The sequence below is a fragment of the Lithobates pipiens genome, unplaced genomic scaffold (genome assembly GCF_037356315.1).
Source record: "Lithobates pipiens isolate NorthernLeopardFrog02 unplaced genomic scaffold, aLitPip1_a1.2 Scaffold_25, whole genome shotgun sequence".
NCBI lineage: Eukaryota > Metazoa > Chordata > Amphibia > Anura > Ranidae > Lithobates > Lithobates pipiens.
Window position 1 is genome coordinate 153,418,361 of NW_027507787.1, and position 25,681 is coordinate 153,444,041.

A 25,681-nucleotide genomic window follows, 5' to 3' on the forward strand; every position below is an offset into this window, starting at 1 on the left:
TGTGATCAGTTTAGACACCAGCCATTGGAAGGATTGACAGTTTGATCGAGAGCACAACCAATGGTAGTGTTACATTTCTGGCACGTGCCATGTATGGGCAGGCTGGTTGTACACAAGTCGATAACTTTCAAAAATGTTAGAGAAGGGGGCGGAGTGGCAGATTAGCGATACTCTCACTTTTAAGTGAAGGGACACTTATTTAAATCTGGGCCAAGAGGTACAAAGTTTGGAAAGGTGAATATATATATATAAAGATTACAGGCCGGAGGGGTTAAACAAAAACTTTTTGTCACAAAATTGCCGTATTATGATGCTCACCTGCTTAGGAGATGTTGAAACTGAATTCTACTAATAAATCGGCCAAGGAATATTGCCAGGATCACCAGCAGAGCATCCCTTAGAGAGAGAGAGACAAAGTCATACCCTTCCCACCACTGATATAAGCAGTTTATATAATAAGGTTATAAGAAGTGTGCAGAAACCTATATAGCCAACACAGCAGTTATACATTATCAGGGCTATTTGAATTACTTTGTTAAAGCAGACCTAGCATCAGATGTACACCAATCAGCCATACCATGATGACCACTGACAGGTTCAGTGAATAACAATGATTATCTTGTTACAATAGCATCTGAAAGTGGGTGGGATATATTGGGCAGCAAGTGAGCATGTTGTCCCTGAAGTTGATGTGTTAAAAGCAGAAAAAAAATGGGCATTGCAGTTTGTTGTGTATGGGGCTGCGTAGCCTCAGACTGGCCAGGCTGGCCATGGTGACCCGTGTCCACAGCCAAAAATGCCTTCAATAAGCACGTGAGCATCAGAAATGAACCAAGGAGCGATGGAAGAAGGTGGCCTGGTCTGAATAATCACTTTTTATTTTACATCATGTGGATGGCAAGGTGTGGGTGCGTCACTTTCTTGGGGAGTAGATGGCACCAGGATGCAATATGTAGGCAAGATGATGGAGGCAGTGTGATGCTTTGGGCAATATTCTGCTGGGAAACCTTGGGTCCTGCCATTCATGTGGATGTTACATGACACATACCATCTAAACATTGATCCTGACCATGGGCGTCCGCAGGTAGGGGCAAGGGGGGGGGGGCAAGTGCCCCCCCCCTGGAATCAGGGATCAGACCAGGAGCGATGACCCTCATCACCCCTCTCTGTCACCCCCTCTCTCTCTCTCTCACCCCTCTGTCTTTTTCACCCCCCCTCTCTCTGTCACACTCCTCTCTGTCACCCCCTCTGTCTCTTTCTGTCACCCCCCCTCTCTCTGTCACCCCTGTCTCTCTCTGTCACCCCCCACATGTATGCAGTCTCTTACAGTCTCTTAAGCCATGTATGCCATCTCTGACAGTTTCTTGTGCCATGTCTGCAGTCTCTGACAGTCTCTTGGGCCATGTCCGCAGTCTCTAACCATCACCTGTACTACGTCTGCAGTCTATGACTGTGATAATGTCATTGTCGAAAAAGGGTCAGAGAATGGGTAACCTTAAAATGATGCCCCTCCCTGAAAAAAGTTCTGCGGACGCCCATGATCCTGACACCCCTTCATGTAAATGGTATTCCCTGATGGCAGTGGCCTCTTTCAGTAGGATAATGCACCCTGCCACACTGCAGAAATGGTTCAAAAATGGTTTGAGGAACACAACAATGAGTTTGAGGTGTTGGCTTGGCCTTCGCATTCTCCAAATCTTAAGCCAATCGAGCACCTGTGGGATGTGCTGGAAAAAACAAGTCCGATCCATGGAGGCCACAGGATTTAGGTTCGGTTCACACCTAAACCGGCTGCGGATTGCACAGCAACGCAGTCTGTCCCCGTTCTCCGTTTCAATGAAGAATCAGGGCAGAATCTTTACCTGAATTCGGCCCTAAAACCGAGGCAAAGACGCACGTGCAGTGCGCTCCGCAGCCGCCCTGGAGACATGTGAACCGGCTCCATAGAGAGGCAGTCATATTCTTCTGCTATGCAAATTGGATGCGGGCTGCATATGAGTGCCTCCTCATCAGTGCCCATCAGTGGCATCTATCAGTACACATCAATGCCCATCATTGCCACCTATTAGTGCCCATAAAGGCTGCCCATCAGTGACCATCATTGCCGCCTATTAGCACCCATCAGTGCTGTCTATCAGGGATCATCAGTGCTGCCTATCAGGGCCCATCAGTGCTGCCTATCAGTGCCCATCAGCGCTGCCTATCAGTGCCCATCAGCGCTGCCTATCAGGGCCCATCAGCGCTGCCTATCAGGGCCCATCAGCGCTGCCTATCAGGGCCCATCAGCGCTGCCTATCAGGGCCCATCAGCGCTGCCTATCAGGGCCCATCAGCGCTGCCTATCAGGGCCCATCAGCGCTGCCTATCAGTGCCCATCAGCGCTGCCTATCAGGGCCCATCAGCGCTGCCTATCAGGGCCCATCAGCGCTGCCTATCAGGGCCCATCAGCGCTGCCTATCAGGGCCCATCAGCGCTGCCTATCAGGGCCCATCAGCGCTGCCTATCAGGGCCCATCAGTGCTGCCTATCAGGGCCCATCAGCGCTGCCTATCAGGGCCCATCAGTGCTGGCTATCAGTGCCTCCCATTAGTGAAGGAGATAAATTACTTATTTACAAAATTTTATAACAGAAACAAAGAAAAACTTTTATTTTTTTCAAAATTTTCAGTCTTTTTTCATTTGTTTAGCAAAAAAAAATAAAAACTCTGTGGTGATTAAATAATACCAAAAGAAAACTCTATCTGTCTCAAAACAAAATGATAAAAATATCATATGGGTACAGCATTGCCACGCAATTGTCATTCAAAGTGTGACAGCGCTGAAAGCTGAAATCGGGCCTGGGCAGGAAGGCGGTGGAAGTATCTGGTATTTAAATGGTTAACATGAAAACTGAATCTAGTAGCATTTTTACATAGACATGTTGGTGTCCCAAACAAGCCTTTGAGGTTGTAGAAGGTTGAAAATGGCTGTAAATCGTAAGCTCTTCTGTCCACTTATTTCCACATTTCCTCTTTTGTATCACGCTGTCCTTACAGACACAATAGGTCACAGATGTGGGTTGGGAGCGTGCTGCGTTGTCAGGATTTTCCAGATGGCGAGACTTATATACAAGGACTATAAATACCTGGTGACTCTCCCCCGGCCTTCTGGATCATGGGACAAGAACAATCTTTTCAGGTCATAAAACCCTCCTGAGTTTATCTTCTCCAGCAGCTGGAACTCAATCTGGAAGCAGATCCAAGGAAACAATGTAACAACATTCTATTCATACCTTTATGAGGTCTAATCTGCTGTCCTGGTCCCCCCCCCCCCCCCCACCCAGTCAAGATGGTAATAAAATTCAAAGTTCAAATAAAATCTTCCCATTTTCATTCCATACCTTTTTGTAGACCCATCACTGGGTCCCTGTGCTTCTCTATGCCATGCAGACAGATCATGGCTTGTGGGAGCCAGGCGGATGCATAGATTCTGAAAACATTGCAGCACCCGGCCCCAGTACTCCTCTCAAGAGCCCTCAGGCCCCATTCGCCCTTCAGCGTTTTGGAGCTTGAAGCTCCAAAACGCTGGAGGAGAAAAGAAAAATCAATTATTCGCTATGGAGTTGGTTCACATCTCCGTTCAAAGTCGCCCAAAGCTCAAACAAGTTCTGGAGCTTTTTTTTGGAGCTCAAACTGGAGCAGATCTGAGTGTTTTTGGTGCGCTTTTATCCCCATGTGTGCATTTGTGCGCTTTGCCATGTGTTTTTCCACCATTTTCTGCCCAAAAAAAAAAGGATAATATATAAATAAATATACAAATAATTTAAAATATTTATAAAAAAAAAAAAAAAAAATACGATAAATTAATAATATGTAATAATAAACAGTAATTAACCCCTAACCTTAAAAAAAAGAGAAAAGGTGCTGATAATGGCACTGAAAACGCACCGTGTTTTTTCCCTGATTTTAGTATGAATTCACGCCGATTTTTTGGGCTGATTTTACCATGATTACTGTGCTTATGCTGTGTTTATCATAGGTCATGTGACTTATCAAAAAATGGAAGTGCAACGGACCAGTGTGAAGACTTTAGAATTTAAAGGGATACATTTGTTTTGCGCTAAAGGTGCCAGTAATGGCTGACAATAAATTCATGTTAATTTAAATTGATGATATTAATTAAAAAGTCGAATATAATACAATTATATAAAAAATCCAAGTCCATCCTGCATTTTATTTTGTGTTAGGGTGTGTATTTATTTATTATGATATTATTATTATTATTACCATTATTAATATGTATTTTTTTAAGTATTAGGGGTTATTTATTATTTATGTATTATTACATACTACATGGGGTGGGGGGTTATTTACTAAAGGCAAATCCATTTGGAAGTAAAGTCACTGTAGATCCGAGGGGGACATGCAAGGAAAAAAAAAACAGCATTTTTGTTTGTACATGATTGGATGATCAAATCAGCAGAGCTTCCCTTCATTTCAGATCTTCCCCTCAGATCTACAGCAACTGCACTTCCAAGTGCACTTGTAGTGCAAAGTGGATTTGCCTTTAGTAAATCAACCCCATTGTATTTATGTATTCGTTATTTATGATTTTTTTTTTTTGATTTGTGTATTTATTTTACATTTATTTATTCATGTATTATTATTATTAGTAGTAGTAGTATTAACACCATAACCCTAAAAAAAAAAAAAAAAAAATATCCCAATGTCCCGTACACAGGATCGAAAATTCCGCCAGCAAAAGTCCGATGTGAGCTTTTGGTCGGAAATTCCGACCGTTTGTATGCTCCATCGGACTTTCTGCCAGCAAAAGATTGAGAGCAGGTTCTCTATTTTTCTGACGGAAAAAGTTCTGATCGTAAATTTCGATCATCTGTAGCAATTCCGATGTGCAAAATTCCTACGCATGCTCGGAAACAATTCAACGCATGCTCGGAAGCATTGAACTTCATTTTCTCTCCTCGTCGTAGTGTTGTATGTCACCACATTCTTGATGGTCAAAAGCTCAGAGACCTTTTGTGTGACCGCGTGTATGCAAGCTTGAGTGGAGTCAAGATTTTTCAGACAGAAATTCGTGTGTACGGGGCATTACCCTAACCTTAACTCTTACCCGTACCCCCTCCAAAAAAAAAAAAAAAAAAGATGAATGAATAATAATAATAATAAATAAATAAATAAATAATAATAATAATAATAATAATAATAAAATAAATAAAAGCTGATGGAAAAGCTAAAAAAGCTGAAAAGTGAATGCGGGGAGAAGGGAGATGTGGGGGACAGACATTGTTGGGGGGGAAAAACCTAGCAATGATGCAACAGATGATAGTTTTCTCTATTGGCTAATAAATAAAATGCCAAAGCTAAAAAATGCTGCATAAAAACATGCCAAAGTCACACATATAAACGCTCAAAGACGCTACACTCAGGTATGAATGCAGCCTCAGTCCTGATACAAGCAGTGGGCTGACTCTTAGGAGGAGTTATACAAATATCAAAATGCCTTGAAGGCTGGTGGCTACTCTAACATATTGAGCGTTCCTATGTAGACACCCACATGTGATGCTGAACGGCCATGACAGAAAGACAATAAATCCAACGAATGAAAGGTGTGGGCCGGGGGCAGTAAGGTTGGGAAGAATAGAGCTAGATGATGATGGACATCCTCCAGCCAAGAAATGAGGCAGGCTCTATCTACCCAGGACAAATAGAGAGTCTATTTCCTATGGTCATCAGCTCCATCTAGTGGACTAGTTACCTGAATTCTATGAATGAATACATTTGACGTGGAGTGAAAATAGCCTGAGAACAGGATTCGCTAAACCCTTGGCTAACCAAACCCAGGCAGTTCCCTCCATCACTAGTATTAATAGACCCGCCTTTATCCCTAAAGCTGAATATACTCTTTAGGGTCTATTTATTAAAAAATAAATAGCAATTTGCTCAGTGAAACTGCACATATATTTGCTCTGTGTGAATGAGGGCAAAAAAAAGTTATCAAGCTCTTTACTGTGCTGGTCGAATGTTAATCTAAAATGGAAAATACATTTGCCCTTTAGATGGCGCTAAGTGTCATAGAAATTACCCATAATACTTAGCACCATCTAGTGGTCAAATGCGCTATTACAGTTTAAAATCAATGGAAAACATTTGTCCAGCTCAAAAAATAGCTTAACCACTTGCCGATCACCGCACGCTGATATATGTCGGCACAATGGCAGCGGTGGGCAAATGGGCGTTCCCTTTAATTTGGTGGCGCGTACAGCATGACCGTGTCCGGACATTCGTGTCACAGAGCCGCAGAACAGGGGAGTGCATTTCCCCGTTCTGCCTTGTGACATGACAGATTACTGCTTCCTGTCATTGGAAGCAGTGATCGCTGTCATGTCAGTGGTAGCCCATCCCCCACAGTTAGAATCACTCCCTAGGACACACTTAACCCCTTGATTGCCCCTAGTGTTTAACCCCTTCCCTGCCAGTGTAATTTATACAGTAATCAGTGCATTTTTACAGCACTGATCACTGTATAAATGACAATGGTCCCAAAATAGTGTCAAAAGTGTCCGATGTGTCCGCCATAATGTCTAAATAAAAATCGCAGATCACCGCCATTAATAAAAAAAAAAAAATTAATACTAAAAATGACAAAAAACTATCCTCTATTTTGTAGACGCTATAACTTTTGCGCAAACCAATCAAAATACGCTTATTGCGATTTTTTACCAAAAATATGTAGAAGAATACATATCGAATTAAACTGAGGAAAAAAATAGTTTTTTTTTATATATTTTTGGGGGATATTGATTATAGCAAAAAGTAAAAAATATTGTTTTTTTTCAAAATTATCGCTCTTTTTTGTTTATAGTGAGAAAAAAAAAAAAAAACGCAGAGGTGATCAGATACCACCAAAAGAAAGCTCTATTTGTGGGGAAAAAGGACATCATTTTTGTTTGGGTGCAACGTCGCACGACCGTGCAATTTTCAGTTAAAAATGACGCAGTGCCGAATTGCTAAAAGTGCTCTGGTCAGGAAGGGGGTAAAATCTTCCGAGGCTGAAGCGGTTACTGTTTCCTTTTTTTTTTTGCCCTCATTCACACAGAACAAATGTAAATTTAGTTTTACAAGGTGAATAACACCTAACATTTTTTTTGTACAAATACACCCCCAACACCCCTATGTGCCGGTTCAAACTACAGCGACTTGGGATCCGACTTGTAAGTCCTCAAGTTGCCCCAAGTTGCTGGACATAAGAAATGCCATAGAAGTGAATGAGAGCCGCCTTAATGTACACTACTGAAGTCGCTCCGACTTCAGAAAAGGTTCCTGTACTACTTCTAGGCGACTTTTACCCATAGATTTCAATGGAAGTCGCCTCCAAGTCGGATCTCCATCTATGTTGAAGCGACTTTACAGGAAAAAGAAAGGAATTTACCCAGGCAACCCCCTCCCTCCCACAGGGCTGATTATTCTGTGATTGGCCACAGCCAAAGTCGCCTGTCCTGGAGGCCACTTTAGGTCGCGTTGTAAGTTGCTCAAAGTCACACTGAAGTCGCCTCCAAATTGCCTTGCAAAAGTCGCCAGTGATTGCGTTCACATTTGAATTATTTATTGGTGTGATGCCGCAATGATAATCAGAGCTCAGCGGACTTCTTTCTTGAACTGATTGGTACACTCGCTCCTTCTGCTTCACTATTGATCTGCTAGGTCAGCGCTGCAGCAGGATTGCCCATAAATGCTAATTGTTTTCTTTGTGTCAGGGTCTTATTCGTTTTTAATTGCAGCTTTTCGATTTACTCGATGCCGCCAGAGGCTGTGCTGGTTCAGTTATTAAAGAACTCCGACCGGAATTGTTTCTGTAACAGCCGCATAACAATCCCCTTATCTTGCAAGGCCTCATTCACACTACGCATAGCGGGCACGCAATTCCCGCTCACGATTTTGCGTTTTGGTGCATAGGGCATTATGCGTCGCTCCAAAGAAGCTCAGGAACCATCTTCTGGCCAGGAGCAATTTTTGCAGTTGCGTTTTGCCGCGATTCTCACACATTTTGTTGCTGGACAATCGTGGCAAAATCCTGTCACGTTTGAGGTGCCATTCAAGATAAATGGCAACCAAACAAGCTTCACGCATTTAGCCAAGATTTGGAATGAGGGGCAGAATTGCAGAAATTCTGCCCGTGATTACAAATCGCCCATATGTGAACGGGGCCTTATAAGAAACAGAGAAGCGCTTGGTTTCATGTACCCGGGTCTAATACAATACTATCTACGCTGGAGCTTTCTGCCAAGAGAGGGCTGAAAATTCAAGCATAAGAAGGGCTGCTTTACACCAGAAATCGCACAAGAATGAGCTGTGCGTTCCTGTGTGAATCACATGCAGTGTCATTTCAGCCCATTCATTTTGAATAAGCTGAATTACACCAAAAGTAACGCATGCACTACTTTACAAAACGCACAGCAACCGGATCGAGCCTTTCACAGCATGAAATAAGACTTCTTCTCCACTTAAGGACCGGGCCTATTTTTCAAACTTACAAGTTAAAATCATTTTTTTTTGCTAGAAAATGACTGAGAACACCCAAATATTATATATATATTTTTCAGATATTTTTTTTTTCAGACACCCTAAAATGGCGGTCATTGCAATACTTTATGTTACACTGTATTTGCGCAGCGGTCTTCCAAGCACAATTATTTTGGAAAAGATACACTTTTTTGAATTAAAAAAAGACAAGTTAGCCCAATTTTTTTTTATATTGTGAAAGATAATGTTACGGAGAGTAAATTGATACCCCACATGTCACACTTCAAAATTGCGCCCACTCGTGGAATGGCGACAAACTGTGACCCTTAAAAATCTCCATAAGCAACATTTAAAAATTTCTACAGGTTACCAGTTTTGAGTTACAGAGTTCTTTTGCTAGAACGATCGCAGCAATACCTCACATGTGTGGTTTGAGCACCGTTTTCATATGTGGGTGTGACTTACGTATGCATTCGCTTCTGCGAGCGAGCACGACGGGGCGGGGCTCTTTAAAAAGAAAAAAAAAAAATCAGATTTTTTTTTTACTTTATACTTTTAATTTTTACACTGTCCTTTTAAAAAAAAAAATGGGGTCACTTTTATTTCTATTACAAGGAATGTAAACATCCCTTGTAATAGAAAAAAAGCATGACAGGACCTCTTTAATGTGAGATCTGGGGTCAAAATACCTCAGATCTCACATTTACACTAAAATGCAATAAAATAAATGTCTTTAAAAAAAAAAAAATCCCCTTTAAGACCATTGGGGGCCAACTTTTCCTCTCTCGGCTGCATGCTACTGAAGGGATAGAATCCAATGGCCTCCGCCGCTACCCACGGGTCTGGTAAGCAGCAGAGACGATCGGAGGGCATTGGGAGGGAGAGGGGCACCTCTCCCGTCACCAATAAAAGCGATCCTGTGGTGAATCCACCAGGGAGACCACTTTTATCTGAAAGCGGACCGCACGCCGTTGAAGAAAATACCAGGGTTATGGCAGCTATCTGCTGCCATAAACCCGGTATTCTGCCGACGTATAATGGTTTGCGGGAAGTCGTTAACCACTATAAGACCGGGCCTCTTTTTTAAATTTGTTGCTTACAAGTTGAAAACATTTTTTTTGCTAGAAAATTAATTAGAACCCACAAACATTATACTATACATCGTTTTCTTTCTAACATCCTAGAGAATAAAATGGCGGTCGTTGCAATACATTCTGTCACACCGTATTTGCGCAGTTTTTTGAAAAATAAACTTTTTTGAATTAAAAAATAAACAGTAAAGTTAGCCCAATTTTTTTATATTGTGAAAGATAATGTTACACAAAGTAAATTGATACCTAACATGTCGCGCGTCAAAATTGCGCCCGCTCGTGGAATGGCGACAAACTTTTACCCTTAAAAATCTCCATAGGCAACATTTTAAAAATTCTACCAGTTGCATGTCTTGCGCTACAGAGGAAGTCCAGGGCTAGAATTATTGCTCACTAATATCTCACTCTACCGATCACAGCGATACCTCACATGTGTGGTTTGAATACCGTTTTCATATGCGGGCGCTACTCATGTTTGCGTTCGCTTCTGCATGGGAGCTCAGTGGGATGGGGCACGGTTAAAAAAAATTATTTTTATTATTTATTTTACCTTTTACTTTTTATTTTTACACTGTTTAAAAAAATTTAAAAAATCTGTCCCTTGACAGGACTTGTTAAATATGAGATCTGGGGTCAAAAAGATCTCAGATCTCATATTTACACTAAAATGCAATAAATAACATTTTGTCATTTAAAAAAATACAAAAAATAAAATGCCCCTTTAGGCTGGGTTCACACCGCTGCGGGTGAGAGATCCGGATGTGATTCGCACCGCACTGCAGTGCAAATCACATCCGATCTGTCTGTGCGATGCGAGTTCAGCCATACAGATAGTATGGCTGAATTCGCATCACACCCGCCGCAAACTCACACAGGACCCTTTTTTTGGTCCGCAGCAGAATCGGATCGCATGGGTGTTCACACCATGCGATCCGATTCCTGTCCGAGTTTGCAGATCGCACTGCGATATGCGGACTGGTCTGGGGGTGTCATTAAGATTTTATTGACACTCCCAGCAGTCCGCATAGGGCAGTGTGAACTGCCGGCGGGAGGCATGCAATGCGGGAAAACGCCACGGATTCGTGGCGTCCCCGCATCTCTATGGTGTGAACCCAGCCTTAAGCCCTTGTACACACGGTCGGATTTTGTCCGAAACTGTTGCATACACACAGTCGGACAAAGTTGTCAGAAAATCCGATCGTACGTAACGTGATGACGTTAGAACGGGACTACGTTCAGGCTAGTAGCTAATAGCTTTGGTCTAGGAATTTGATCTGAGCATGCGTGGCACTTTGTACGATCGGAATTCTATACACATGATCGGACAAAGTCCGATCGGATCATGTTGTCGGAAAATTTTATAGCCCAGCTGGAAAACTTGGTCCGTCGGATACTCAGACGGAAACAGTCCGATGGAGCCCACACACTGTCGGATTATCCGACAACACGGTCCTATCGGACATTGTCCATCAGAATGTCCGACCGTGTGTACAAGGGCTAAGAGCTATCGGCCGAAGCAACGTTATCACGTTGCTTCTGCCCTGCAGTGTCATGGAGATGGGTAGGGGCCATCTTCCAATCACTCGTCTCCATGTCAGCCCAGGGACAGACGCGATCGCCTCCGCTGCTTTCAGCGGCGGAGGGCACCGGATCGCGGCGGGGGGGCCCTCTCCCGCCATAGATAAAGGTGATCTTGTGGTGAATCTGGCCGAACGCAGGGATACCAGGGTTATGGCAACTAGCTGCTGCCACAACAATGATATCCATTCCAAAATTAGGGATGTACATCGGCATGCAGCGGTCCGGAAGTGATTAAGGTCTAGTGTGCCATCAAGTCTTTTATTGTACAAGACCGGTGCAAGGGGACTGGTGAGCCCTTGAAATGTGTTGGCCACTCCTGTGACTCTGACTTTAGCAAATAGAAATCAACTGGACCTTCTGTAGTTGCTGCTTTTCTCACGCCTTGGATGTCTGTTATGAATCTCACAATCAGGAATTAGGAGGGTTTTGGTGGTGGTTGGCATGATTGTTCAACAACACAGCTAGCAAGGAGACAGCTGCATCGGTAGCTGGCACTTATCCCTGGTGGACATGTGCAGGAAGAAAAAAATTGCTTTTGTTTCCTTTTGATTCGTTATTTAAATAAATGAGTTTTGTTAAATTCGTGACATTCGCTTCATTCATTTTCGGAATTCATTTCGTTAGTTTCGTAGTCGAATTAGAAAAAATGTATAAAAAAAATGATTGATTCAGTATTCAAAATTGAAAACGCATTCACATTTTTTCCATTTAAATGCAGCTGTTGCAGTAGGCTATTAATACGAACTGTTTGACGGTTTGATGATTAGAACAAAATAGAAAAAATATATAACCATCTTCTGAAATTCAAATAGAATGAATTAGAATTCGAATAGAAAATATTAGAATTGAATAGAAAATAGTAAAAAAGACTAGAATAGAAAATAAGAGAATAAAATAAAAAATCAATAGAATAAAAAAAAAATTATGGTTATGTTCTTGCTATTCTATATTCATTGTTTTCAATTAAATTCTATTCTATCCTCTTTTATATTCTATTCTTTTCTATTATTTTGTATTCTAATCTTTTTTATTCAAATTCATTCTATTTCGAAATTCAAATTTCTGAAGATGGTTATATTCTTTATATTTTATTCTATTGTGTTTCTATTCTATTCTCTTATTTTCTATTCTATTATTTTCTATTATTTTGGATTCCATTGTTTTGTATTCCATTCTAATCTATTAGAATTCAAATTTATTCTATTCAAATTTAGGAAGATGGTGATATTCTATTTGATCCTATTCTATTAAATTCTATTCTATTCTTTCATTTTTATGCTATTGCGTTATTATTTTATATTCTATTTTATTGTATTATTCTTTTAGAAAATCAATTTCTAATATTTTTTAATTTGATTTCCATCCGTATTTATTTACACATTAGATTCTAATTTGTTTTTGAATTAGAATGTAATTTAGTCCAAATTTCGGTTCATTATTTTGGATTCATTTAAATTAGTTACTATTGTAATTCAGTAATTCGGATACATCTGAATTTCCGAATAACAAAAAATTTGTCAGAATTTCGATTCGGAACAAAACGGACCGCACATGTTTAGTCTCTGGCTCCAAGCCCTTTCTGAAGGGAAGAGGTGGGAAGAGGAATGTAGATAGATGACCCCCTTCCACACCACACTCCTCTTCCTGCCACTTGTCTTATGAAAGTGCTTGGAGCCGGAGACAAGTGGCAGCTACTGATGCAGCTGTCTCCTTGCTAGCTGTGTTATTGGACTGAACATGTAGCTAGCCTTCCACGGCATGCAGGACGTTGGCACACAGTACTACATGCACTGTGTCCCCTTGGTGACAGAACACTGTAATAAAAAAATAAGTTAGACTACTTTGAAGTCGCTGCATCTTGGAGTCGCACAGATATGAACGGTACTCATTGGAAATCATGGGGTACGACTTGTCATGCGACTTTTCGGTCCCAAATTGCATGAAAAGTCGCACTAGTGCAAACCTAGCCTTAGGGGAATTTGTTTTGGGAGGGGGGGTGGGGGGAGGCCAACATTTGTACTAGGAGGGGGGATTTAGGAGGATTTGCTTTGGGATTTTGGGAGGGGGATGGAGGGGGATGGTGGGGGAGGGGGGGGGGGGGACATTTGTGCTAGGAGTGGTGAATTAGGAGAATTTTTACTTTGGGAGGGGGGTATGGGGGAGGAGAACATTTGTGCTAGGAGGGGGAATCTGAAGTGGGAGGGATAAGATGTATGCTAGGAGGAGAAATTTTAGGGGTAGACAATTTGTGCTAGGAAGGGTGAATTATTATTTTTTTATGGGGGAGGGGGGCAAGACTTAGGGAAGTGGATTTGTACTGGAAGGAGGGGGAATGTATGCTTGTATGCTTGTGGGGGGATGTTTTCTGATACATAATGCTCATAAATCATAGGGGGGGGTGCACTAAGGTCCGGTTCACACTGAGGCAGCACGACTTGCAGCGCTACTACCTCAGGCGACCTGGACATGGCCGCTGCGGCGACTTGCAAAACGACTTCTTTATAGAAGTCAATGCTAGTCGCCAAAAGTCGTACAGGAACCTTTTTCTAAGTTGGAGCGACTTGAGTCGCTCCTATTAGAACGGTTCCATTGTACAGAACGGGACGCTACTTCTCAGGCAGCTAAGTCATCTGACAAGTCGTTGGGTGTTTTAGTCGAGCCGTTAATTACCTCTTCTGTTTGGCTGTCCAGCTGAGACTTGTTATGAGCTCCGATCTCCTCCTTCTTCTCACTTGGGTGCCTCTCCGAGGAGAGTTTTCTGTCTGGGGAGAAAAGACATTGTTATTTGCTAACATGATGAGCAGAGCTGCCCGGGTTCAGATTGCAAGTAGTTGTGCAACTCTTATGCCTGGTACACATGATGAGATTATCATACGAATGATCGTCTGTTTTTTTTTTTTGCTTGCTAGTCTCCATGTCGAAAATGAAGAGCTTACTAAGGTTGCGAAAATTCTCTTACGACAGAATAAAAATTTGGAAGTGATGTCATGTATTGCATATTCAAACAACAACTGTACTGATTAGCCTCTTGCTGACTGTTTAACCACTTCAACCCCGGAAGATTTGGCCGCTGAATGACCGGGCCATTTTTTGCGATTCGGCACTGCGTCGCTTTAAGATCCCTTTCACACTGTGCTGCCACAGGCACCACTTTACCGTCATTTTAGCGGCGCTATTTGTCTGCTAGAGGCCGAAAAGGGGTTAAATCTGCCTCCGCATCGGCGTTTTGCCAGCGGTATGACGGCGCTGCCCCATTGATTTCAATGGGATGGAGACATGGAGGAGACATGGAGGAGCGGTGAGTTCACAACTCCTTCACCGCTCCAGTGTGAAAGCCCTCAGGCTTTTACACTGGACTGAATGGAGCAGCTGTTTTAGGGCGGTTTGCACTATTTTTAACACTATAGCGCCTGCAAAACGCCCTCAGTGTGAAAGGGGTCTAACTGACAATTGCGCGGTCATGCGACATTGTACCCAAACAAAGCTGACGTCCTTTTTTTCCCACAAATAGAGCTTTCTTTTGGTGGTATTTGATCACCTGCGTTTTTTATCTTTTGCGATTCAAACAAAAAAAGAGCGCCAATTTTGAAAAAAACGCAATATTGTGTACTTTTTGCTATAATAAATTTCCCTATTTTTTTAAAAAAAAGCTAATTTTTTTTCTCAGTTTAGGCCGACGTGTATTCTTCTACAAATTCTTGGTAAAAAAAATTGCAATAAGCGTATATTGATTCGTTTGCACAAAAATTATAGCGTCTACAAAATAGGGGATAGATTTATAGAATTTTCATTATTATTATCATTTTTACTAGTAATGGTGGTGATCTGCGATTTTTATCGGGACTGCGACATTATGGCGGACACATTGGACAATTTTTAAACATTTTTGGAATCATTCTCATTTCTACAGCGATCAGTGCTATAAAAACGCACTGATTACTGTAAAAATGTCACTGGCAGTGAAGGGGTTAACACTAGGTGGGCGATTAAGGGGTTAACTGCATTCCCTGTGTGTGTTTCTAACTGTAGGGGGAGGGGACTGACTAGAGGAAATTACAGATCAGGGTTCCTAGCTATTAGGAACTCACAATCTGTCTCTCCTCACAGAACAGGGATTTGTGTGTTTACGCAAACAGCTGTCCCTGTTCTGCCGCTCGTTGCCCGCCGGTCATCGCAACTGTCGGCCATGAACATCAGCACCCCCGCAGGCAGCGGGCATGTGTGAGCATGCCTCCGGCAGCACGTACGCACATTTGCTATCCCGATCAAGCGAGCGTATAATGAAGGCAGCTGGTCGGCAAGCGGTTAACTTACATATATATGGCGGCATGGAGGCTCTGCTTGTGCAGGATCACGCACCTACTTCCGGGTCTGGGATGCACATGCACGCCGCTGGCGATCAGCAGGAGCTTACCTGGGGTACTACATACTCGATGTCCACTGGCACCTACTGATCTTTAGGCAGAGAGCCAGAACACTGATCTCCCTTTGTAAACAAGGCAGATCACCGTTCTGTCTGTAGGGAAGGCATGGATCCTGTGTTCCTACAAAGCAGCCTTTCCCTAGTAAAAGTATCTCCCCGACTACACTGAAACATTAGCTAGGCACACAGTGTTATATCTAAACTAGAAGCAGCATACAGTGGGATACACACAAGAAATAACTAGAAATGAAGAAGCTGTGCTACCAAAAAGTGTCAATCAGTATATCCAATCAAAACTATATGAAACATAAAAAATTATATATATAAAAAAGTCCATATAAAACACTTGAAGTTCTTGATGTCACCACAGTGTGTAAACACAGACAGGAGAGTGCCCAACCACCGTAATTTAGACCTACTTACCAGATAGCAAGCATAAAGGGCAGGTGACTATAACACAGCCATGGCCTTTAGCTTTGCAGATGTCAACACTGATAACGGTAGACTGGATTGCGCAGATCGCTCCCTCTCTCCAACTATGGTGTCTGTTTTTGCTCAGATGGATGCCCCAAAAGAAAAAAAGACTAGCCATAGTGTAATGCTGCCTAAATCATATTTATTGAAAATGAGGTAATGCACTTACATTTAAGAAGAACGTTCCCCATTGACAATGTCTACTAATGACAAAACGTGTCTGGAGGAAGGCATGTAGTGATGTCAACATGTGATTGTACTAGGAGGACGGGCTCCGTGTGTTTGTGCCAGCCGCCATTTCTTTTATATGCATGCAATATTCTTTGTAAATGTAAGTGCAGTACCTCGTTTTTAACAGACAGGTCTCCTTCACTGATGTGCGCTGATGAGGCGGCACTGATGGGCACTTATAGGCAGCACTGATGGGCACCGATAGGCTGCACTGATGGTCATTGGTACCCTGTTTCCCCTAAAATAAGACCTAGCGTGATTGTCGGTGTTGGCTGTAATATAAGCCCTACCACCCAAATAAGCCCTACTCTGTTTCCTCAAAAAAAAGACTTACAAGGACTTTAACTAGGGTTTATTTGGGGGGTAGGGCTTTTATTGCAGCTATCTCCGACAATCACACTAGGTCTTATTTTAGGGGAAACAGGGTAGGTGACACTGATGGTCACTGATAGGCGGAACTGATAGGAGGCACTGATGGGTACTGAAAGGCGCAACTGATGGGCATTGACTGGCAGAACTGGTGAGCACTGTTGGGACTGTATTGATAATCAGTGCCCTAATTATCAGTGCACATGTCCCTTTTAGAGAAGCCGGTTATTGGCTCTCTTCTCCTGATGCTGTCAGTGTGAGGAAAGGAGTGCCGATAACCAGCTTCTATTTACATATGTGATCAGCTGTGATTGGACACAGTTGATCACGTGGTAAAGAGCCACTGATTGGCTCTTTACCTCAATCTGTGATCAGCAGTGTTCTCCATACACTGATTACAGAGCGTGCCGCCCATCATATGACGGCCTCCCAGAACTAATCGGACGCACTGTAGCCATCATTCGGCTATAGCGTGGTCCGCAAGTGGTTAAGCAAAGGGCCGCGTTTGCCACACACAGGTGTTTTATGCATCCACGTGCAGGCAGTCTCATTGATTTCTATTGGGACTCATCTGTTGGTCAAGACGCAGCCGTGCGGGTGCGTGCACACTGTCTGCGTTTGAGTGATCACATGATCGGGAGCCAGTCAAGAGGTCAAGAGCTGTCTATGACAGCTCAGTCACTGTGCTGGGAGCACACAGTGAGCACACTGTCAGCACAGAAACCTCTGCCATCCATGGACAATTTGCCATTGCATATATGCGATACGTTGATGACAAGAGGTTAAAAGCAGTGGGCAAGGAGGGGACCAGGCAGTCACTGCAGCACAGAAAAATCAGGTCTCCCACACTGACAGACAGTGCTATGCTATATGGCAGAGCTGTGCAAATCTCAGGACTGGATGTACAGCAATACATGCGAATCAGCTCCCATATATGTATATTATCTGTGCATTCAGCTGTTTGCTTGGAGTTCAGCTGTAAGACAAATGTAGTGACCCAGATATTTTACCACAGAGTTTATGCGACTGAATAGTTGGCGTTGAATTACTCCGCTAAAATAAAAGAATTCCTCTCTTTGGGAGACCGGATGGGTCACATGAGACAGCCGCCCTATCAGATTAATTCTTCAGATAGTCCGTATTCGATCAGGTGGACAACGGATGTCTGAATTCTCCAAATCATTTCCATTTCAATGACAATCCACAGAGCGCTCTGAGGAAGGTGATGACGGAAAGGAACGATAAGATGTGAAACCCAGTGCCGGGCCCTGAAACCGATATCTGTCCATTCCTCCAACATGGGCGCGGATCTAGATAAACCAAATCCCAGCGGATCCCCTTCCTTATATGTATTCTTTATTGTCTAACTCTGTGGATTTAAAGGGCTTGTAAACCTTCCTGTTTATTCACCTTAATGTATCCTATGAAAAAACACCTGCCAATGACCGGCCCCCTCAGCCCCCCTCCCCGTTTTACTTACCTGAACCCTGGAACTTGACCCGGCGGGGACGCTGTCTCTCTGCCCAGGGTTCTCAGCTCTTGATTGGATAGATTGATAGCAGCGCAGCCATTGAATTCCACTGCTGTCAATCAAATCCAATGACGCGAGCGCTGGGGGGCGGAGCCGAGTCATACATTTGGCAGCTATGGCCGCCAAATGCTGGACTCAGGAGTAGGCCCAAAGGTAACCCCCTCGGGAGATTGCTTCTCCTAGGGGGTTATATGATGTGGGGAGGAGCTGCGAGAGCCGCCGGGGGACCCCAGAAGAGGAGGATAGGAGCCAGTCTGTGCAAAACAAGCTGCACAGTGGAGGTAAGTATGATATGTTTTTTTATTTAAAAAAATAAATAAAAATGAACCCCTATGCCGCGTACACACGATCAGAATTCTCGTTGGAAAAAGCTATGATGGTTTTTGGAATTCCGCTCAAGCTTGGCTTGCATATACACAGTCGCACAAAAGTTCGCTGAACTTTCCACCGGCAAGAACGCGGTGACGTACAACACTACGATGAGCCGAGAAAATTAGTTTCAATGCTTCCGAGCATGCGTCGAATTGTTTCCGAGCATGTGTAGGAATTTTGCGCATCGGAATTGCTACAGACGATCGGGATTTCCGATCAAAACTTTTTCCGTCGGATAAAAATTGAGAACCTGCTCTCAATCTTTTGCTGGCGGAAATTCGGCCAGCAAAATTCCGATGGAGCATACACACAGTCGCATTTTCCGTCAAAGTATCAGGGGACATTAGTAATTTTTTAATAAAGTTGTTGTAGTTTTTTGGGGGTGTATAAATAGGGCTAGAATGTACCCCATACTCATCGGGTGGGGGGGGGGGGTTCCGGGGGCCTCCTTTCTTAAAGGGGGCTTCCAGATTCCGATAAGCCCATTGCCCGCATACCTCCACAACCACCGGCCAGGGCCCTTGTCTCCATCAAAAGGTACATGGGGGGGGGGGGTAGGAGTGTACCAAGGGTGTGGTGAGCAATTGGGCAGCATCTGATTGATTCCACCTGCCTTGTCAGATGGAAGACTCCCCCCACTGTCAAAATATTCCATATGTTGGTGGCAGCATATCTGAACCCAAAAACAAAAAATGCTATATTGTGGCCCACCAGTCTTTAGATGAGGTGGCTGCATTCGTTTTCCAGGCTTTGTTTCACCTGTGAAGAACACACTTCCTGTCCTTGCATGCCTATACTAATTTCTCCATTAAGCCATGATTGTCATGCAGGCTGTGATAGGGAGGAAATGCTTGGCATAGAAACTCTCTGAAAACTGAGCATGTGCAGAGTTGCCACCACAGCTGTCAAATCTCTAGCTGAATTGAGGACATGGACAGAAGGGGGAGATGGAGAGCTGCAGGACCAACCAGGTTTTTTTGCAGAAAACAGAAAACAAATCTTATAGTGAATATGAACAGCATGTAATACATCATTTATTCCGAGTTTTTTATGATGGGGGTGCATCCATAAAGGACGCAGGAGCGAAGCCCCCTCCTCTCTCCTGGCACCGCTCTATCACCATAGATAGATTCATGCATTGCATGAATCTATCTATGGTCGCCGCTGACACCCCCTATTCAGGTGTCCGACCCCTTTTCGGGTGTCGGGCACCTGAATTACAGAGGTGGGGGTGCTTTTTGGAAGCACCTGATTAGGGCCATAGACTCTAATAGGCACCCGAAAAGGTGAACAGTGGGCACAATGCTGTGCATTTGCTGTTCACTCAGCTGTGTGTTAGCAAAGCGAAGGAACCGCCTCTCAGCCAATCAGGTGCTCGGGTCTGTTTCCTGTCACCCATTTGGCTGCCTGATTGGACGCCTGATAGAGAGGATGGAAGAAGACATTGAGCAAGACAGGTGTCGGGCGATGCACACTGGCAGCATTTGATGGGGCACAGTAGCGGCAATTGATGGGCACACTGGCAGTAGCGGCAATTAATGGGCACACTGGAAGCAATTGATGAGGCACAGCAGTGACAATTGATGGGCACACTGGCAGCAATTGATGGGTACAGTAGCTGCAGTTGATGGGCACAGTGGCTGCGTTTGATGGGCACAGTGACTTTGTTTGATGGCACAGTGGCAACATTTGATGGGCACAGTGGCTGCGTTTGATGGGCAAAGTAGCTGCGTTTGATGTCACAGTGACAGCATTTGATGGGCACAGTGGCTGCGTTTCATGGGCACAGTGGCTGCATTTCATAGGCACAGTAGCTGCATTTGATGGCACAGTGGCAGCATTTGATGGCACAGTGGCTGCGTTTGATGGGCACAGTGGCGACAATCGATGGTCACAGTGGCTGCGTTTGATGGGTACAGTGGCGACAATCGATGGGCACAGTGGCTGCGTTTGATGGCCCAGTGGCAGCATTTGATGGAGACAGTAGAAGTGTTTGATGGCACAGTGGCTGCAATTGATGTTTTCTCTTTCAGTTTGTTTGCGCCCCTCAGCCCCCCCCAAAAAAAAAAATTTGAGCACCATCCGCCACTGGTGGGTTAAGTGACATCCCTGAAGCATGTTATTTGAAAGACTTGTATCTTTTCAATGTTGCCCTGGAAGATGCATGAAAAGACCCTTCCCCACTAAATGGCAATTTTTCCATTGATACATGCCGGGCACAGCAGTGCCCAGCTCCCTTTTCAGAATTGAACAAGATTCACCTCCCCTCTATAGACTTTAACAGGATTGGCCTCTACATTTGGGCTCCTCCAATGTTGAACTATATTCCCAGAATCCTTGGCTAATCAAACCCAGGCAGATCTCTCCATCACTACTGCTGATAGGTCCCCTTATACCCCTGAAGCTGACCATACACATTGGGATCTATTTACAAAAAACAACAATGTGCCCGGTGAAAGTGGACCTACACTCCTTCTGTGTGAATGAGGGCAAAAAAAAATAATTGAAGTGCTTGTAAAGGCTTCCCCCTAATACTTACTTGAGCCCCATCACGATCCAGCAATGTGCACGAGAGCAGCGGCTCTCCTGGGTTCCTTCCTTCTCATTGGTGAGACAGCAGCGGGAGCCATTGGTTCCCCCTACTGTCAATCACAGCCAATGAAAAGAGAGCAGGGGCGGCGCCGTGTGTGAATGGACACACAGAGCAGCAGCTCGGGAGTGAGCCTGCTCCACACTAGGCATTACAGGCTGTGTAATGCGAGCCACATGTAGACACACCCAGATCCAACAAATCCACTGGACACAGCTGCTGGCCAATGATTCACAGCACTTTTTTTTACTCCGTGGTGTCCTCTGTCTGGTGGCCATCATTCAACCCATTTCCCCTGAGCCCAGGTCATCCTTGACCCTCCCTCAGCCTGTGATTGGACAATGAAAGGAGATGCAGCACAGCAGGCATAGTTGTGTGTTCATCTCTCTGTCGCTCTGCTCTCTCCTCCAATCAGCATGTTCCTTGTCAGCACATTAACTGAATGACTCTTTGTGCTGTTTCTCCCTTGCCCAGTCTGAGCTCTGCTGTACAGGGACTGCAACCTTTTGTACCTTTCTGAAGTTCAGCTTTAAAATCTTAAGCCAAAATCTCTCCAATGGTACACAGATTGAAACAGGAACTTCTGTTTTCATTTCCTGTCAGTGTCTTCCTGTTTCAGTGACAACCACTGCTCCCATTCCTTGCACTGATGTCACCAAGACAGGAAGTGAGTGAAAATTTGCAGAATGGGGACACAGACAGATTGAAAAAACAGATCCTCTGCATCTAATAAAAAATGTTTTGCTTGCCATGATGATCTGGATAAAGTAATTTCCAATTTATTTCATATCAGGCCAGGAAGTGATGAGAAATCTCTCCCTTGGTGTCACAGACTAAAACATGCCTTTAGGGAGGAGCTTGCATTTTCAAGCTCTGTCTGTGCCTTCCTATCCTGGTGTCATCCGCATTTTCTATTTCTTGTGCTGGTGTCACCAAGACAGGAAGTGAGTGCAAATTTCCACAATGGGGACACAGACACCAATAAGAACCTAACACATCCCGACCCCCCACCCCCCTCCCGCCCTTTAACCCCATTAAAATCTAACAGACCCTCCCCATCTAATAAAAACATTTGACTGTCATCAGGATTTTGATAAAGAGATTTCCTCTTCACTTACTGTCAGGACAGGAAGTGATAAAAAATCTTCCCAATAGGGACACCGGCGAAAACATGTCGTAAGTAGACTGGGGAGAGAGGCTAAAAAGTAGGAAATTTCAGTCTGTGTCTTCCTGTCTCAGTGACAACTGCTTCTCCAATTTCCTCTCCTGGTGTCACCAAGACAGGAAGTGAGTGAAAATTTCCAGAATGGGGACACAGACAGCTCTAAAAAATGAACAGATCCTCCCCATCTAATAAAAACTAGTTTGATTGCCATGATGATGTTGATAAAGTGATTTCCTCTTCACTTTCTGTCAATACAGGAAGTGATGAGAAATCTCACCATTGGAGCCACAGACAGAAACACTCCTTTAGTAGTGTGGAGTTTGCATTTATAGTTTGTGCCTTCCCATCCCAATGTCAACTGTGCCTTGCATTTTTTGTGCTGGTGTCACCTGAACAGGAAGTGAGTGAAAAACTTTGGAATGGGGACACAGACAGCCATAAAAAGCTAACAGCCTTTCCCCATCTAATAAGAAGTATTTTTCTTGCCATGATAATTTTGATTAAGATATTCCCTCTTCACTTCCTGTCAGGAAAAGAAATGATGAGAAATCTCTCCAATGGGGACACAGACACATCATCATTAGACTGGGGAAAGGCTAGAACTAATAAAGTTTTAATTTTCTGTCTGTGCCTTCCTGTCCCATCTCCTCCCATTTCTTGTGCTGGTGTCACCAGGAGACACCAATAAAAAGCTAACAAATCCCCCCCCTTAACCCCCTCATCTAATAAAAAGTGTTTTGTTGCCATGGTGATTTTGATAAAGAGATTTCCTCAAGACAGGAAGTGATGAGAAATCGCTCCAATGGGGACACAGACTAAAACACATCGTCAGTAGACTGGGGAAAGGTTAGAACTTCTGATAAAGTTTTAATTTTCTGTTGGTGCCTTCCTGTCCCAGCTCCTCCCCATTTCTTGTGCTGGTGTCACCAGGACAAGAAGTGAGTGAAAATTTCCAGGATGGGGTCACAGACACCAATAAAAATCTAACAAAGCCCCCCCCCCACCCCCCTTTAACCCCTCATCTAATAAAAAGTATTTTTATTGCCATGGTGATATTGATGAGATTTTCTCAAGACAGGAAGTGATGAGAAATCTCTCCAATGGGGACACATCGTCAGTAGACTGGGGAAAGGCTAGGACTTCTGATAAAGTTTTCATTTTCTGTCTGTGCCGTCCTGTCCCAGCTCCTCCCCATTTCTTGTGTTGGTGTCACCAAGACAGGAAGTGAGGGAAATTTCCACAATGGGGTCACAATCAGCAGGAAAAAAAAACCTTACAGTGGTTCTAGCTCTTCCAAAAATCCGACATTTGTCTATGAGGGATGAAGAGCACATTTACCGGCGTTGGCCCAGTGATCCAGGCTCCTCCAGGTGTCCAGGTGAACGGTCCGACTCTTTCTCAGGTTGTCACGCAGAGTCGCCCTCCGGGTGGAGGAAGCAGACAGGTCCTCTTTACCCCCCGCTCGGGAGTGTCCCCGCACAGAAAGGGTGTCGGGATCCCCCAGGAGGAGGACCGGATGGCGGATATCTGGCAGCAATGAAGGGGCCCCCCGTGGGCTGCGATCTCCCATCCCCGCCATGAATCAGTCGCACTCACTGCCCGCTCCTCTCATTCACTGCAAACTCTTTGGGAACTTTGTGTAACAACAACAACAAGGGTTACCGGGGAAACCAGAATAGACCCAGAGAGCCGGGAACAATGGTCACCGCGGCGACACTCACATTCTGGCCAATAAATTCCCTGCGACTGACACACTGCGCCATTGTCTGCCAGAACAATGATCATCACACCTCTGCTATGTATCGCATGTCAGCCAATCATCAATCAGGACAGGAAGTCCCAGGAAATCTCCCTATAGATGGAGGGCGTCCCAACAAAAAAAAAAGTTGTACCCCCCTGTTCACCATTCACATGGACTGCGGCTTTGAAATTGTGCGACTTCATCCGAAATCACACAATTTCAAAGCCGCATCTCGGGTGCGACTTTCAAGACATCTTCGCAGGTTCATGCACAGATGTCTATTCAAGTCGCACCAGAAATCGGCAGAAGTAGTGAAGGGACTATTTTTTTCAAGTCGGTGCAGCGCCACAAAGTCGCATCATTTTGAACGTGATTGCTGGCAATAGGATGCGACTTGTCATGCGATTTGACCTGTCAAGTCGCTCCAATGTGAACAGAGGCTTAAGCTAGTACATACTATAAGAAAATCAGAAAAAACAATTGTGCATTTTTCCTCCATTGTTCTTTCCACACTGAACCTCAGAATGGTACTAAGCCCCCGTTCACATTCACTGCGGCTTTAAAATCGTGAGATGTCACCTGAAATTGCAAGATTTCAAAGCCACGTTGCAGTGCGATTACAGGTGCGACTTTAAAGACATCTGTGTGGTTTCATGCACAGATGTCTATTCAAGTCACACCCGGAAATCTCCAAAAGTAGTGGAGGAACAATTTTTTCAAATCAGTACGGCACTGCAAAATCGCATCGGTTTGAACTGTGTGATTGTCAGCAATAGGTTGCGACTTGTCATGCGATTTGACCTGCCCAATGTGAACGGGGGGCTGGTACATACTATAAGAAAATCAGACAAACGATCATTCATTATCCCTCGATTGTTAACCCCAGAATGCTACTTAGCCCCAGTTCACATTGAGTGTGAGCTTTGAAATTGTGCAACTTCGCTTTAAATCGCATGATTTCAAAAGCCACGTCTCAGTGCAACTTTGGGTGCGACTTTGAAGACATCACATGCACAGATGTCTATTGACGTCGCACCCCAAATCGTAGTTCATGTACTACTTTTTCAAATAAACACAACACCACAAAGTCGGAGTCACATCGCATGACAAATCGCTCCAATGTGAACGGGGGGCTAATGGTATGAAAATTCTCAAAGACTTTACATACAATGATACAATAAGGCCAGGTTCACACCTACGCAGGGTATGGTTGATGCGTTTTACTATTCTTTCACACACATTTTTGATGCGTTTTGGAGAGGTGTCTGTTGTCACGTGGGAGAAACCAGCAAAAACACAGCAAAAATGCATCCAAAACTCAAGCAATGCATTTCTCAAAGTGTTTCTGCTGCGTTTTCATTGAAGTCTATGGAACCAAAACACAACCTGTTGGCTCAGTTCACACCTATGCGTTTTGTAATGCAGAAACGCACTGCAGTGCACTCATATGGGACGCGTTCACATCTATGCCTTTTTTTTTTTGCCGCTGCGTTTTTGGAAAGGGTCAGCCTAGGTTCATACAGGTTGCATGGAAAACACCTCATGTGATTCACAAAGGAATCGCACCGCATTCCTGCGCACATCACATGTAATGTA

General features: G+C 44.0%; 1 protein-coding gene across 1 annotated transcript in view; it reads right to left on the minus strand.

The window, feature by feature from the left end:
• Positions 1 to 23,995, minus strand: part of LOC143930581 (EF-hand calcium-binding domain-containing protein 6-like) — a 68,036-nt gene extending 44,041 nt beyond the window's left edge. The window contains exons 1-4 of the mRNA XM_077455048.1: positions 23,683 to 23,995; positions 13,860 to 13,951; positions 3,123 to 3,223; positions 319 to 396 (exon numbers count right to left, since the gene is read on the minus strand). Of these exons, the coding sequence (XP_077311174.1) occupies positions 319 to 396; positions 3,123 to 3,223; positions 13,860 to 13,951; positions 23,683 to 23,923 (512 nt within the window). The 5' untranslated portion in view covers positions 23,924 to 23,995. The remainder of the gene's footprint in view (positions 1 to 318; positions 397 to 3,122; positions 3,224 to 13,859; positions 13,952 to 23,682) is intronic.
• Positions 23,996 to 25,681: the final 1,686 nt, after the last annotated feature.